The sequence below is a fragment of the Boleophthalmus pectinirostris genome, unplaced genomic scaffold (assembly GCF_026225935.1).
Source record: "Boleophthalmus pectinirostris isolate CB_2022bp ecotype Guang Dong unplaced genomic scaffold, ASM2622593v1 HiC_scaffold_12, whole genome shotgun sequence".
Classification (NCBI taxonomy): domain Eukaryota; kingdom Metazoa; phylum Chordata; class Actinopteri; order Gobiiformes; family Gobiidae; genus Boleophthalmus; species Boleophthalmus pectinirostris.
Genome location: NW_026571018.1, coordinates 21324546 through 21341891, shown reverse-complemented (window position 1 = coordinate 21341891; position 17346 = coordinate 21324546). Strand labels below are relative to the sequence as shown.

Below are 17346 nucleotides of genomic sequence, written 5' to 3'. Positions count from 1 at the left end.
TTATTATAAAGTGGCACCACATTATTATGTAATGTTATGGTATATGTGTCAAGGTTTCATGCTTTGTTTTGATGGGGAAATGTTCACAATGTCCAGTGGAAAGGAAATACAAAACTAAAATTAGTTCTTTCTTGAGGGACTTAAGTTAGTATGTGTGGCCATAGCTGGTAATAGTACAAATCTTCCTGAACAGATTATTTTTCTTTTGCAGCTAATTGCAGCTAATCTCAACAATTTAGGTCTCACTTTAACTCATTTAAACTTGCTGGGTAAAACAGAACGTCTCAGCCTAGGTTGCAAACAAATCTCGAAACCACTCGTTCGAAACCAGAATTAAAGTTATTGCCAATTAAACTTTGATTGTTCCTACTCCAAGCTTATCGTGGCATTTGTTCCCACATTTGTAAACATGTTGATTCCTATTAAAATAATTGCCCCAACAGATTAGACTCAGTAGACTGCATCAGCGTAGTGTTGTGGTTTGTTAGCTGCCTGTTAACTCTTGATTCCATTGATAACTGCTTGACTGCGTGTCCGTATTTCTCATTCACTTAGGCCTGGGTGGACAGCGGGGGGCTCTCATCTTTCGTCAGCTTGGGTTTAATGAACAGCATTCCCCCCTCCCACTCCCTACACCTCTCATCACTTCACTGTTTATGCCTCGCCTTGGCCTTTCCTAATAGTTTGAGGGAGTGCTTCTAATTCCATCAGTGGCCACTCTCTCTAATGATTAATGCCAGTGAGCCGGTGGCCTGGAGGTTGCGGTACTCATTTGTTGACAGAGCGCTCGGCTGTGATGCCTGACCTAACAAATAGAAAAGCAGCTCCCTGGTTGGTCCGGAGTAGTTTGTATACACATGGGCAGCAGGTGATCGTTGATGATTAACTTCATACGGAGCAATGTGGCATGATGGGAAAATGGCGGTAAGCGGCGCAAGTCCGGTTTGTCAAGAGAAAATACAAGACGCCGGTAATAAACAAGCAGGGTTCATTTCGACGGAGAATGGCTGATGTTATCGGCGGTGTCAAATAAGGAGCGGACAGGAAATAGAATTGCAACAAGGCTGAAAATACCACAGATTTGGAGTGATTGTCGTCCAGCTGACAATGTGCATCACCACAGGACAAAGATCAATTTTGTACTTTTCACTGTCACGCTTTTACAGCTGGGAAATTTGAAGTGTGAAATTTTGGATTTTAACAGGTGGAAAGAGTGCTAGAATGCCCAATTTAGAGCCCAATATATTGCTTTATTTAATGTACTATCTGTGCTTGTTGATTAATATCTGTTTTTTCCTACTCATTCTAAAAGCACCATTGTATTATTCTGTCTGCACCTGTTTTTTGATGTTCAGTTTTGTACCCAATTATGAATGTACACTGTGCAACTTTTCTGGTAATGGGTTTTCCACTTGCTTGTCTCCGTGGGGATGTCATTGCCTTGCCTGAAATGTCCTACATGGCATTAGACTTATCAATCTTGTGTTTTAGTTTTTCTTGCTCAACATGCATTGTTAGTGTGTGGAGCCTGGTGGTGTCACTTCCTTTTCTCCATAGAGATAGATAAGTTCAATGCCATTTAAATGAGCTCCTTTTTTCAGACCAAGGTTTAGTTTGTTTTCATACATGACAGCTTTGACTGCTCACTAGCGGTCTTCCTCAGAGTGGTCACGTGAGGTTGCTGTGATGTGTCTGGTCAGTTGATTTAAATAGGTTTTGGTGCCGTCGCCCTGCATCCATCAGTAGCATGATGTGACCACTTGTGTAGTTGAAACTGTCAGGTATGAAAACAAACTAAAGTTTGATCTGAAAAAAGAATCAAATAAATGATCAAAAGACCAAATGAACCTCATTGGAAGTTTTATGCCATCCTGTGGAAAGCAATACCAAGTCCATGGAGACAAGCAGTGTCCTCCACCAGAAAAGTTACACAGCGCAACATTAATATTCCAATAGCTCCATCAGTCCCATGAGCATTGCTTGGTTCTTTGGAAACACCACTGCACCCCAGACAGACCAAACAACATTATATCTTGGAAAATGGAAAATTACATCAAAGAATTCTACTGCAGCACATTTGCCATTTATAGCCACAATTTTCAGAGCAACTTCACAAATGCCCAAACTTTGAATGTGCCCTTTGTTTGTTATTATAACAGGGGAGGTCCCCACACAGACCAGGCTATACATTATTGGATTTGGTGTGGTTCTCTATTGATTTTGTTGTCACAGCAGCTACACCTTGTCTGCAGCCGGTCTTTTACTAAAGCTCTTTTCTTCATAGGCTGGGGCGATTGTGAGATGGTATGAAGCAAAGTCATCAAACGCACTGATACTTCATACAGAGTCCACACACAAGGTAGATATTACTGTAAGTGGCCTGTGAAAGTACAACAAAACACAAAAGACACCATCAATTATCCAAAACTGTTCTTTCTAGAAACTCTAATATGGTGCACGAAGGTATGGGGTTGTTAACAGTAACATCAGCACAGCTTATTTGAGTCCAAATGTTCAGAGTTCTGGCACAAGCAGCAGAAATATGCAACCTTCTGATGAATAAAAGACATATCGGGGGCAGAAACTGTAACATATCATTTCACTTTCAGGTCCTGATTATAGTGGTAAAATATTTGATTGTTTATGGCTGAAAAATATCTCTAGAGGAAAAACACACTTAACTGGTTGATTTTGTGGTGTTTTACATTTGAGTAGGTTGTAGGGAATGAGATCGAAATCCCATTTGACCTAGAAATAGCCATAGAAGGGAATAGAATAGAAGTACAGAGGCACATAGATAGAGCTTTAAGACCCTTCTGTATCATAAATCAATCAAGATAACTATGCACTTAAAAAACACACACACACACACAAAACACAACTGTTTTGAAGTTATTATACTTGCAGACTCTGAAACTAAACCACAGCAAAACTAACTTTATACGGCTCTATATTATATAAAGAATGATTAAAAGAGTCACTATATATGCCCCCTAACTTAATTTTAGAATATGATAGCACTCCTTATCAGTTTATGTTTGGACATCACTGGTATGTAAAGTACTAGCACAATTTGTTTTTGCTTGTCTGCTGAAATCGTCTGGCTTATCTGACCGATTTACATATTTTAAGCTGCGCTCCCATCTAAAGCACTGGAGTGTTTTTGCATCACGCCAAATGAATAATGCCCCTTCAAATTTCAGTCACACTAAAGCTTATAAAATGCATGACAAACCACCAAAATTGAGCTTGTACAGCACAAATCCACCCCAGGGAGCAGCACCCCTTCTAGTTAGCTGCATTTTCTGAGCCACTGGTTGAGATACAATGCTACAGCCCATTAGAAAATATGAGGAATGAGCGAGACTGAAGGGAGATGCTTCGCTGTCAGAGCATCCCCACAGCACTTTCATCTGTACACCCTGCACTTCTCTTCCAGCCACGGCATGACAACTCAGGCTGCGGCAATATTGGCACAGTCTTGCAACCCCCTTAAGAAATAATGCAGCTACACAAGCAAGTAGCAATGAAATCCTGGAATACACTGAAGGAAGCAAGAGCTGCCTTTATGAAGTGGAAAATAAGAAAGTAACCTTTTGACTTTTGTATCAAAGTGTGACAGTGCTTTGCAAGTTATCTCCTACATGTCTGAAACATAGACTGTATATATAAATGGCTATTGCTAACCTGCTGGCCACCATGTTCCGAACAGGAGTGAACATGGGGGCGTCTTCTTCTGACCCTGGCTCAAATTGATTTACATTGGAATACTGTCACCCCTCACTCTGTAACTGCTGTAGTGAGTTTTGTCATTTTAGTATTAACCCACTCTACATGATCCTGGTGGGGGTTTTTTTTCGCTATTTTGTCTGGTAATAAATTCCTACTCCTAATATGGAATTGGTTCCAAATTCACCCCTACAATCGCTAGCATCGTGAGCTTCTTTTGAGAGAAACTGAACGCTGTAGGTGATGTCAGACTCCCTCAGTCCATTTCTTTATACAGTCTATGGTCTGAAACCATGAACCTAATTATGGTATATTGATGTTGGTGTTCTGTGTGCCAGTGTAACTTCAGCGTCTCTGAAAATGGATTCTGAAACTATATTGCTGAGTAATTTTTATGGAGCACAGCGCTTTGACACAAGCTGCAGTGTACATGGTGAGTCAACAAAGAACAAAATATACTCAGCCACCCCTATGCCTTTGAAGACTATAAAAGCATCAGCTATTATGGCTTCTCTATTAGCGACAATATGGTGCAAAGTTACACTCGAGTGGTCAACATTAGTAAACAGAGCAAATTTGTGATGAGAATAAGAAAAAAAAGTGCTGCATGGATTGAAAAGCGGCCTATTTTCAAATGCAAAACATATGCTGACCATATGACGCCAAGCAGAAAATTAAAACCTCAGAGTTTTTAGAGGATTCCAGGCAACTGAAAATGACTATGGCAATACACAATGAAACACACACAATTAAAATCATCCTTTGTCTTTAAATGAGAAATTAATGGTGTGCTAATGTGAAGGCCAATCATGCACTCTTTCCTTATTTAATTGAATTTGTGCAGAGTAATGTCCTCCATGTTAAAAGTGTCTATTTGATCCCTCTGCTGTACTGAAGTTTTAGGGCAAGTCTTCTCAGTGATAGAATGTCATGGTCTATATAAGGCCAGATTGAAAATCAGCATGTGCAAAAAAGACAGATGAAATTAACAGATTTTTAGATGACCAAAAATGTTCACTTTAGTGGATCATGCTGCACCATTCTAAGCTTTCTGGTAGCATATGTGGAGAAGTAGTTTTAATTCAGGCAGCATTATAATGTAGTGAATTATACCATGAACAATAGATTTAACACACATGGACTAAAGCTTTTTTTTTCAGCAATCAAGGGTTTTGCCACCTCCAATTCACAAAGTATAGCTCATTTTTAAAGGGTATAAGAATAAAGATATAAGAATATAATTAAAACAATTGAATGTTATTACTTTTTTCAGTTCAGGGAGTCCAAAACACAAAATAAATACAGCTTTTGCCTAAATTACATTTTTGGATTAATAGTCTTGACTGCTTCCGGGATTAAACTGACATTCCAGCTATTGTCCTTCGAAAATGAATGCGTTTACATTTAAGATTAAGACGGTGTCCTCTAGTCCTACTCCTACTCAATTCCAATGTGTCTAATAAATCCACTTGTGTGTGCCATTTCTTCCATTGAGTCATCTCCATCTTTTCCGCATTGCAAAGTGTGCCCATAGTAACACTTACAAAGCACCCTGAAAATGGATTCTGCAAATATAAAAACCAGCTCGAGTATATTGTTTTACGGTACGCTGGAAAATCCTCACAAAAACTCCCTGCAAAATCGGTTTGCTACAGTCATTGTGCTCATGAAGTCTGCCTCTTTTCAGTGTAGCAGCTTTAACACTAGTCTCCTGACAGTGGAGCGACAGTTTGGGGTCTCTGGGTTCTTTATAGAAGGGATTTGCTCAATATTTTCTACACCAGTGTACTCTTTCCTAGCGTGATTGCATATACTGTAAGAAGCCTCAAAGCCTTAACAGTAAACTCTTATCTTGTGGGCCAATCAATGCAGGATCCCTTAACACTCCTGCGCCTACCGCAATCTGTACCATTATTTTCAAGGTATTCCAGCTTTGTGCTATTGATTTAAAGGAAGAAAGTGGGGAAGCGAGCAAGCACAATGTAAACAAAAAGTGTGTAATGTGGAAAAGCCAATAGAAAAAGACAGAGAACAAATGACACATGATAATATCTTGTCCCCATTAGATCACTTTTAGTAGTTCTATCTTTTACAAAAAGAGTCCAGCAGAAAACAACTGCAATAAGCAGCTGCAATATAGCATCATAAATTGTATAGGGGACGCTCTACGCTAGGGCTTATCACAACCCAGGTCTTCAAGTTATTATGTCCACAACAGGAAAGGACTGGTGAGGCATCCAACAATGTCACAGAGACAAACTTGCACACACATCAAAGTAAGTATGGAACTAAACCTGGACTAGATCAGGACTAAACCAGTAATAAACCAGGACTAAATCAGGACTAGACCAGGGTGTGAAAATGGGCCAAAACAGGTCTACATCATGACTAAACTGGGCTCAAACCAAAACCAAAGAGTGAACAAACCCTTGGAGTCATTTGAAAACAAAGGCAACCAAGTGACACTAACTGTTGCATAAAATTACACTGTAATTGGTCCGTGTGCACATGTTTGGGTGGAAGACAAAATGAAGAGGCAGAATTCTGACAAACTTCTCTGAATAACTGAATGTGTCTGGTTGGCTGTCTAGGCCAGCAGTCTGGTGGATTGTGAATTCCCTTAGCTGTCTGAAATGCCTCAGTGGAATTATGCCACAATTTTCTAGTTTTTCTGACACTTTGAGAGGTCAACTTAAAACCTTAATTTTCTTTTCTCTCAAATAAATAAGTACACTTGCTATGGGTATGGTCAGTGTGGGAAGCATAGGAAGAATACTGAATACCTGAATTAAAATCAATCAGAGGACTGTTTTCTAAATACCTGAAATACTTGCATCTTGAGTCACATTATATTCCAGTGGAAAACGTGACAGCTTAAAACAGCTTTATGTCTGTTTCATCATTTGCATTTATGTATCACTAATTACTAGAGAAGGACAAGTGTTAGTTACTCAAAATTATCATTCTGAATTCATAATTTGGGTACTTGTATTTAATTATTTCCCAACACTAGATAAATCAGTTGCTTCCAAAGCTTCTACCATTACTTTCTATCTAAAGTAGATTTAAGTGTGGCCTTTTTATGTAGGCCTGTCACCATAACTACTACATCGATTCAATATATGTTAGTTGGAACTATATTTTTGGGGCTCAGTATTTATCTTGTGTACAATTTCTTGCCTTTGGGGCGACATTTTGCTTTTCTTCTGCACTGCAATAAGATCTCTGCAGTAGAAGTTTGTATAAATAACTTCTAACTCTCATTAAAGACACAAAGTAATACTGAAGTGTTATTCTGTTATTTATCTATTGCACCTAATACTCTTTTATAATAATAATTTAATATTGTACATTTTTTTATCGTGCATTGTCTATACTTTATCCAGCATTATATCATACTTCATGACAGGCCTACTCTTCTGGTGTCTCTGGCTGAGGACCCCCCAATTCCAGTTGTCATATGTCATAAAATGAATAAGAACTGATCTCTACTGGACATGTTTTAGGTCTGGTGAGCTTAGCATGCTGTCAGTGCACCATGTGTGTGAATACAGCTAGTGAGACCTGTTTGGATGACCTGTTTGAGTAATGTATGGGCAGCACTGTAAACGGCTCGGGGGAGAGAGAGGGAAAAAGACAGGGAGAGAGAGGGGTACAATCTGAACCTCGCTCGCTCTTTTCCACTGTTTGTATTTGGAAAGCTGCATCCTGCTCCCAGCCAGTTCTCTCCCTGTGTGGGAAGGAGGAAGAGGCGCTCTGGGCTATCCGCATTTCCATTATGTGCTAAACTGAGCTGATTTCTTGCCATGAACAAGACGCAGAGACACACACGCTTGGACGCACACATGCAAAGGCACATATACTACATGCATGCACGCACACATCACAACACCCACCGCTCTGGGCTCCTCGCTTTCACTGGGATAAGCCACAAAAAACAGGAAGTTGGGAATTCTAAACAAACAGAATAAAACAATTGAAACACAAAACATTTACTGAACCTTTGGCCTTTTGTGAGATTGTGTTTGTTTGTAGTGTGAGAATGAGCACTTTAAAGCAGATGGGTTGGACAAAGAGATAGTGAATCAACAAGCTGGGGCCTTAACATTTAACATTCAAAAATGGTTGGTGCAGAGGGCATATTTGGGGAACATTGGTACAGATTTTTAAATTATGATACATACATAAACACAGTAAGGAAACAAGCAATGTAAATGACTGTAAATGCATAACAGCAAACTATATTTCAATAATATATTTCAATGTGATTCCCAAAAACCATAGCATCAATTGCTCAAACATCTTTTTCTTTTTCTTTTTTTTTTTGTAAGTGCATGTCAACACTGTGGGTCTAACTTCTAAAAAATACTAGATATAAAAGGTTAAGGAGTTAAATGTGAACCACTGATGATGTGAAATAGCAACACTACAGTGTGAGATATTATGTGATGGAACATTGAGATTACAACCTCCCTGATACCACAGCCCCATATTCCCTACTTGTTGCCCGGGGACATAGACTTACATGCCACTTCCAGAGAAGCGTTGCGGCTCACGGCCTCGCCCAGATAGTTGCGAGCGATGCACACATAAGTGCCATCGTCAGGTTTGCTTCGTCGCCCGTGGACAATGCGGAGGAAGAAGAGGGAGCCACTGGGCAGCAGCATTCGATGTGAGCGTGAGTTCTCGCGATCTGTCTCCACGCGCTCCCCGTCTTTGTACCATTCCACTGTGGGCGTGGGGCGTCCCTCTGCCTTACAGTTTAGGGTGGCCGGTTCCCCTTTGGACACAATCAGGTCAGATGGGTGCTCCACGATGCGAGGGGGGGAGTCCTCTTGACGTACACGAGACCCTGCAGGGAGAGAACAGAGCAGAGAGCTATTAAGAGACTCAATGGGAGACATAAATAATGCATTTTAATTTTCTTCAGCAGCACAATGGTGATTTCCTGGGCCGTTTGCTATTAGAAAAGCAAACATGGCTGTGCATATAATTATACTCTCACTGACTGTTTTTAATAAAGCAAAGAGTTCATTTTCAATCTCGGACTTTTTGTCGATTCCGCTTAAATTCTGCTGACAGACCCGAGGCAAGAAAACTTTAGGCCGATATCTCTCACAAAAGAGAATCACCCAGATCTGCAGACGTAGTGCAAACAGCGAATGGCATTGTAATCTATAGTGGAAAGTCAATTCTGCCCTCACTTCTCATGGACATCTCTACACAAATGATACTAGAGTCCTCAAGCTTCTCTTATTTACTTTACACAGACAAGAGCTGAGCAGTCATTACATCTCATTAGCTTTTTCATTAACACATCCCATCAAACACTAGCATCATCAAACGTGTTGTCTTAGAGGCTGCTTACATTTGGTACTATTAAACAAGGGCAAACACCATAATACTCATTCCTCTACCCAGCTTCATAAGACACAGATTTTAACCTCACAAAACCTCAGTAAATGCTTTGCAAATGTCACCAATTCCGATAAGTCATAATATGTCTAACCTTGGTCCATATCTTTCTATTCATCTATCTATGAGGAAACCAGAGCCAAGTCTAATGCTGATGTTAATGCCACCTTTAAATGTCACAGCAGAGTGACCCAAATGCATCCGTTCACTGTTTGTTTGAAGATAGGACAACATCACAGCCGTCATCTATCGCACAGTGGGTGAGCACACAACAATATCTCTGTTAAAAGCTCTGTGGATTCTGGTTGCTGCTTGGAAAATAAACTTAGACTAAAACATCATGTTTGAAAATATGTATATATAAGCGGTGGTGGTAGTAGTAGTGCCAGAAGTAGCATGGTACGTATGGATTCACATAGAAATAGCTTGAGAACTTTTGAAATTAAGGGATATATTTTTAACAAGAAAATAATGATGTTTTCTGGTAATTTGCTGTCTTCATACAGGGTTAGAGGTAGCATGTTACCATTACCACCAACTTTCCAATTGGTGTCACAGTGGCTGAATGGATAGCACTGCCTCAGAGCCCCAGACTCAGACCTTTCAGTGTGGAGTTTGCATGTTTATCTTGTGTCTGGGTTGGCATCTTCCAGACACTCCAGTTTTTCCACATCAATCCAAAACATGCAAATTAGGTTAAATCTTCCAGCTAAGATCGTCGTGATCATGCCAAGCTGCAGATTTGGAAAAGGGTTCTGAGCTCCATACTGTGAATAGTATAGGGTTTGTGACTCTAGGGACTCATAAACTTTGTGGTCAAAAACAAAATACTTATTACTCTGAGCGGGAATTCTTGCGTGTTCAACCATTGTTCTTTATAAAATGAAGGCGCTCTTCAGTGATCTCATCTTAAGACCCATGTCTGCTGGGTACTGCATCGCAATGGTCTAGTTTTAAAAGACCTGGATGTATGCTCAAATAACCCGCTTTGACCTAATAAAAGTTTTAAAATGCCAATGTCCACCATGCTCTTATTGAGTGGAATAATTAATAGATGAAAATACCTGGGCTTTTTAGTTGTTGTTGACCAATTCAGACAGTCTTTAAATGTTAAGAGGTTTGTTGACAAAAAGCATTCCATTAACTGGCGCCAACACACTAAACACTGGTGATACATAATGTTTTTAACAGGCTTTTAAAACCTTGTACATATGTCTCAGGGGTGAACAGCATGCATGTGGGTCCCTAGAGACACACAAACAAATACACATTTTGTGCAATAGTCACTCCTTCTAATTGGATGTCCCATTATCTAGCTCTCCACTAATGTACAGTTTGGGATTTGCTCAGCCTGACAAGTGAATATAAATGAGATGATTTGGGTGGCACAGTGGTGGGTATACTCTGGTGTAGGAGCACTAGGCAGAGTTCAATGAGGTGCTGTCACTCTGTTATGGACCGTGATAGACTGAAGACCCTCTCCATAGAACTGCTTCCATTTGCCTCTGTGGAGACCGGAGCCGCCATGACCTTGAATATGAATGAGTGCAGATAGAAGACATGAATGGAGGGGTAATTGTTTTGTCTATGTGGCCCTTAAGGAGAGAGCTTTGCCGCAATCAAAGCCACTAGTCTTGTTGACTTCTACGAGGCCACCACACTCAAAAACATAATGACTAAAACTGCAATATAATATACAAGGAAACAACCAAGGAGCACATCCTTTAAGGCAGTGCAACTCAAATTGGTAATCTTTCTTGGAAAAAAAATAACAGTTTTACTGCAATGGTGAGGAATACCTATCAATGATTAGAACACCTTTAATAGAACTAAGGTGACTAGAGTTTAGGACAGATATCATTTAAAAGTACCAGTGCACTGTAGTAGTAGCCTGATTCATCAGCCGGATTCACTTCATGGAAACCGTCTGACCTCGCAGCATTAGAATTTGTTTGCTCCACGGTAGCCTTTTTTTTTTAACCAATTGCTGCTATTTGGTTGTGACGTATGTAATGTGCTGCTAACAGGGCCCACTGGTATATTAAGCTTTTCCCAAATCCTTTAGGAAGAAGCACAATAACACCTTTCCACTTGATAAAATTCACCAAACATTCTCTTTGTTCCGGTTTTAAATCCTTGAAATTGGGAATCATTACCAACACAGAATGTATGGCTTTTCACTGATTGCCTGGTGCCTGGACACTTCTGGGGTTCTGGTAACCCGTCTGGTGTGATTGTGATTCCTGACTTTGTTGCTGGAGAGAAATGAAATTGAGCAGAGGCACTAGGTGGCATCAGACTGACTATTGTACTAGTACTACAGGTACGGAAAATTAAATAATGCTAAAATACTTTCATTTTTTGTTCTGTATTTTTGTTTTTCATTCAAGATAATGATTAATACAAAAATGGGTACTGAAAAATTGTACTACTCTGGTAATGGTATTGGAAACCAGGTGTCCACCAAAAACAGAAAGATAGCCAGCCCTGCTAAGGTTGTTCATTTCCAGAAAAACAACTAGCCCCATGAAAGAGTGGTCACTTTTACAAACTAGTAACATTTACCATTTAACATCATGCTTGAACTGAGTGTGTCTGTGCTGCTGTCCAAGGTGCTGAATCCCCCCAAAAGCCTACAACACTAAGATTATCAGTATAGAAAAAGATATCTCCCAATATAATAACAGTAATCGAAACTGTAGTATTTGACAATAGTTAAAACATGTTTTGCAAGGCCAAAACATGTTTCTTAATCATCTTGATGACTAACAAGCTGAAAACACAGTGGACGTAATAGAGCTCTGGGCAACTCCAACCTGCCAAACCTAAATCAATAGTGAATCAATGTTAAAGACTTAATCAATACAAATGAGAGCTAAATTTAGTAAAAGTGCAAACCATATCTATATAAAAGTCAGGCAAAACAACAGAGGTACATATTACAGGCAATATTACCCAGAATCCATCAGTTCAGTATTTTTAGAGTTATGAGTAAAATGTACTTGACCCTGTATTTGGACCTAACTACTGCATAGCATTTTGGCGCATTTCTTTCTTTTCATTTATTTGGAAGCCATTATGTTTTGTATTTATTGTGCTATTGTCATTGCCAAATAGCTCAGAAATAAAATGTAATGTCAAGCAGTACTTTGGAGGTTGAGGGATTGTTATTAGAGGCCTGTGCATAAACAAGTCCATCTGAAATAGGAATAAAACACAAATAAAATTACTAGGAACCATTGGGAGGTTTTGACAAAGTAATTTGTGCGACAATGAACATTTGTCCCTCAGGATTGGAATACAACTGCAGCTAACTTATAACAGACATAAATAATTAGTTTACTGATTTTTTATTTTATTTTTTAGCAATCCTTCAGTGCACAAAAAGAAGAAAAAGAGATTCATTCTTATTTGCAACTACATTTTGTCTTAATTGAGGACATAAACAGTATTAAGCTAAGCAATACTCAGTAATTTAAAAAGTAAATGAGCAAGGATCTACAACACTAAAGCAACAAGAGGCTAAAGCTGGAAATCACAGGGTCCCTCACAGTTCAATATGATACATCATATTATCACAATAGTTGATATATTGCACATTATACTATGATATGTTGCTGTTTTATAAGAACAAACTACAATTTAGCAAGAATATTTTTTGTGTTAAACCACTACTTGTGCAAAGTTGATACCAAATATGTCGATTTTAATCATCAGATCTGTGGATATATCAAGTATATTGCATAAACAAGTTTTCTTCCACTAAATAAGCAACAAAATCATTGCAAAAATTGTTAAAAGACACCCAAAAATAAACGGCAGCCCACGATAACGATGCTGTATCACCAAATTTAGTATCACAATGTTTCTATACTTTTGCACACCTCTGCAACAGACAGTTTCACCTCCACTAAAGCACTAGCTCTATCTTGCTATGGTCTAATATACTGCTCATTTATAATTTAAGTATACCATCAAACTATATAGAAAACTTATATGACAGGCTGTTCTGAAATCATCACACAAGGGCTACTGATTCGCTGTCCATGGTGCTGAAGCTGACCCAAAGCTAAAAACTTTACATAATTTCCCCCCATTTTAGGAATTAGCTTGTCAAAGTAACAATGTCCTCACTGTCCTTCGGTGGTATTGGCACTGTTTTACTGCCACCTTGACAGCTCTAAATCCAAGTTATTGAAGTGTCCTTTGTCATTTTGTATTTTACGCTGAATGAATGATGCTAATGTCAATATTTCCTCATTAAAACATGGTCGGTTGTAATAAACAGCGTGTGCTAATTCTTTAGTCGACTGCCGATAAAACACTTGGAGAAGGGCAATGCAATGACGCAAGAAAGAGTGTAGACCACAATATACTTACTGCATCAAGTGGAGTGACTGAAAGTAATTATTATTTATATGCAGGAAATGTCACATATATTCACCTCTATTGATATTTTTAATGCTTCTAGGGGATTAATATTCAAGGCTAGCTGGTGATTGGCTCCAGTACCAAACACTAGTGCCTATCAGTAACTGGAAAGCGTGTATAGGACAAACACTCATCCTCCCTAACGGCCCATAGATTATCTATAGTGTTGCCAAAGGAATAATCAGTCATGCGCTGCCAATTAACATATCCTAGAGGCGCCGTCTCACAGATGTTTCGCTCAATTGGAAAACACCAAATCAGGCTCAAAATGTTTACCAAAATCCCTTCTTAATTAGCAAAACTGCCAAATCTGCAGGATCTTCCTCTAATAACAGCACTGAGATTAGGCTGTATTGTTCAAATGTATCTGACAAAGCTTTGGATTTTGGGTTGCAAGACAATAACAGTGTTAAGTTGTGTTATGAGTGGGTAGTCCATTTGAAAACATAATACAAAGAATGCAAATGAAAATAAACATTGGTTAATCTAAAGTTGGTCTCAAAAATCTAAATTTGGTCTCAGAAAAGCCGGGAACTGCAGACAGCGGCCATAGGCACCACCTAGATCCATGTAACACACTGACACACATTCTAATTGTGCCACTTCTGAGCTGAGGGGGTACACAGCATTTCACAGGGAGAACATTGGGTAGTATGGAAGATCCTAGCAGTAGTCTATTTAAACACTTAGAAAGACTGTATAGGCCATACTTGAAGAAACAGATCCCAATAATCAAATGCATACTGTCCATTTCTTGGCAAATACATTCAAATTGAAGAAAAAGGCAATTTTTAACTGCATGTCTCAACACAGCAATGGTATGACTCTGCATTATACAAAAACACACATTAGTATGTAAAATCAAGATATAAGGTTTAGTTTGATAAATATTTAATAATGCACTTTGAAACAATACAAGAGCATGGTTTATATAACTGCCCTGATGTGGTGCAAACAAAAGCAATAGTAAAGCTGTCAGGCACTGTATTTAAGTAATAAATGCGTTCAATTATGGCAGTCCTCATGAATAAATAAACTTTCATTAGCCACACAGCCTCGCCTGGAATCACGTCTTAAATGGGACTTAATTAACATTGCTTTTGTGCTTTTAAATTGTCTCTGTAGAAGAATGCACAAGCAAGATTTTCAATACACTAAATTCACTGTTGCGTGTGGAGTGCGTTATCTCCGAACACTTGACCATGGGCGCGTTGGTTTGCTCATAACTATAGGTTTTTCTTCGGAACAAAAAAAAAATATATTGAACTGAAATTAATTGTTTGCAAGAAAGGTTGAGAACTTACCTTGTGTTTGGGTGTACAGAAGTCCATAGAGAAAGATACAGTGTAGAGGACCCATTCTGGCATATTGGCCCCGTATCAGCTTATCGGTGCATGGATTCCACTCCAACGAAAACAATCAATTAAGAAATCAATCCCGCTTTCACTCGCCTGACTTTGGACCGTTCAAACTTAGTGAGCCAAAACAAGCAAAAGACTTAAAATCTAACGCTAAACGACATCTTCCATGTGCCCATTCTTCATCTCCGACTCTTCTATCTCCAGGAGCGCACGGCTGAGGGTCTGCTCTGTCTCCTACTCTCTCGCGCGTTGGAAATTTCTGCAGTCACCAATTGTAAAAACATTCACCGTCTGACGCCCAAAGACATCCCCAATTTACAGCCGCTCACGCGCTTTACGACGTCCTCCACTCACTTTGGAGAAAACAACAAACCGCGGGAAAATGTGTCCATTCTGGCGCGGGACAAGTTGGGGAAAAAGAGATGAAAGAGATGGGAGCGAGCCAGAAGTGAGTAGTAGTGGCTGCACCGTGAAAAGGCACCAGCAGCAGCAGCAGTCCGCCAGTGAGCCAGCCCCTCCTCTCTCCTCTCTGCTCCACACACGCCGCCGCCGCCGCCGCTCCCGCAGCTGCCCGGGGAGAGGCGAGTCCTATCAGGATGTGTCTGCTGCGAACTGCGGGTCCCCGAGTCTGACCCGGAGCAATGGGCAGTTAACGAAAGTACAAGCCAACGACCGGAAATTGGAAGTAGTTTTGGAGATAGCGTCGTCTGGGGCAAGATTCTAGCCTGTTTTACGAAACTATAAGGAATTCCTCAAATTTTCTCAAGTTTAAATATTCATAATACTGTGCATATTATGGAACTACTTCGTGTTCAGTAAGCAATACTCATTATATTATTGTGGGAATAGGTGCAGTAATTACCTGTCAGTTTCTATATGCAAGATAAACCACGTTGTCTCCTAAGAACATATAAACAACATCAAAATTATAATAAATAAAATAAATAAAATAAAAATGAAAAACAAGCTACCTTCGTTATAAATGATCTGAGTGTATTTGAGTGTATTTCTTGCATTGACCAATAGCCTATGCATACCCAGCTCTCATACTGAAGCTCTCATTGGCTGCTCAACATCATTTATCAACATTGAACAAGATCGTATTGGAGGTTGGGACTACAGATAATAAATAAAAACATGACATGTTTTGACATTGTTTATCTTTCACTGAGCCAGAAATCACTTGTATCTTCCCAAAAATCTAATCAAAAAGCAATTCTCGACAACCAGATATTTTCTTTCTTGACATATTACTGACCTTTGAAGAAGAAAATTTGAATAATACAACTGACTGTTCGAGTTACCCTAACCTTGCACTTACAAGGTGCCTTCCCAATTTTGATGTGTCCTTGATCAACTCAAGCAAAAACAAACACAGAATCAACCCAAGGAAAGAAATATTGAATTGAATATACAATAATGCCCCGTTACTCATATGTACTTTTTAACTGGCTATTACACTGCACTTATGCCTATATTACTGTATAGATTTTCAGATCTATGTTATTATGTTTTTTTATTCACATATTTAACACAAAAACACAGCTTATTTGTATTAGGCTTAATTGACATATGATATGTTAAACTATTTAAAATATCAATACAATATTTTAAACTATTTATTTTAAACTATTTATTCCCATTATTATTTATGTTGCTGTGAACCTGGGCCTGAGTACAGTGTTTTGTTTTGTGTATTTTTCATATTGAAATGACAAAAAAAAATAAAAAAAATAAAAATTCTGATTCTGATTCTTAATTTTTTTTCTCAAGCAGAAAACACTCTGTTCCACCTTGTGATGTCATGTGGTAATACAGGAAGTGCTCCACAGTGTTTGGAAACTCTACATATGCTCACTAGAATCATTTGGATAATTTCAGCCCTAATTGCCAATTTCAACTGAACAAAAGGTAAAAGCTTTTGACATCACAAGGTTGAACTGAGCATTTTAAGCTTTGAAGATGTAAACAGACTCATTCAGGGTTACTTGAAAATGTGTGAATGAAACAAAACACAACTCCAGGTATGTTTTTAATGAGCATTAGAACAACATTGTAACATGACTTAAAGCTCACAAGAACCCATTTTGTGTAATACAGGACCTTTAAGATGCTGTGGTGCGTTCAAGGCTGTGGGAGAAAAAGCTATTACAGTGGTGTGCAGCTGTGCGGACATGGCCCAGCGCTTGGGGTGCGTTTCCTAGCCTGCCTGCGTCAATAGCGCGTCAATATGGTCAATAGCATTATAAATGCCGTGTCTGGGCGTGAGATGAGAGTGAGATGGACTGTATCAGGTGCTATTGATCAGCAGAGTGAAATTAAACCATTTTGGGCCCGGTGTTCACTGCAGTAGATCGAATCATAATTGTAGGCGATGGCTAAATTGAGTCTGTATGAAGAGGTGTAAAGT

The 17346-nt window shown here is 39.1% G+C and overlaps 1 protein-coding gene across 1 annotated transcript in view; it reads right to left on the bottom strand.

Moving 5' to 3' along the window:
• LOC110165020 (roundabout homolog 2-like) overlaps nucleotides 1–14934 on the bottom strand; it is a 132212-nt gene extending 117278 nt beyond the window's left edge. The window contains exons 1-2 of the mRNA XM_055148492.1: nucleotides 14880–14934; nucleotides 8255–8581 (exon numbers count right to left, since the gene is read on the bottom strand). Coding sequence (XP_055004467.1) covers nucleotides 8255–8581; nucleotides 14880–14934 — 382 coding nt within the window. The remainder of the gene's footprint in view (nucleotides 1–8254; nucleotides 8582–14879) is intronic.
• Nucleotides 14935–17346: the final 2412 nt, after the last annotated feature.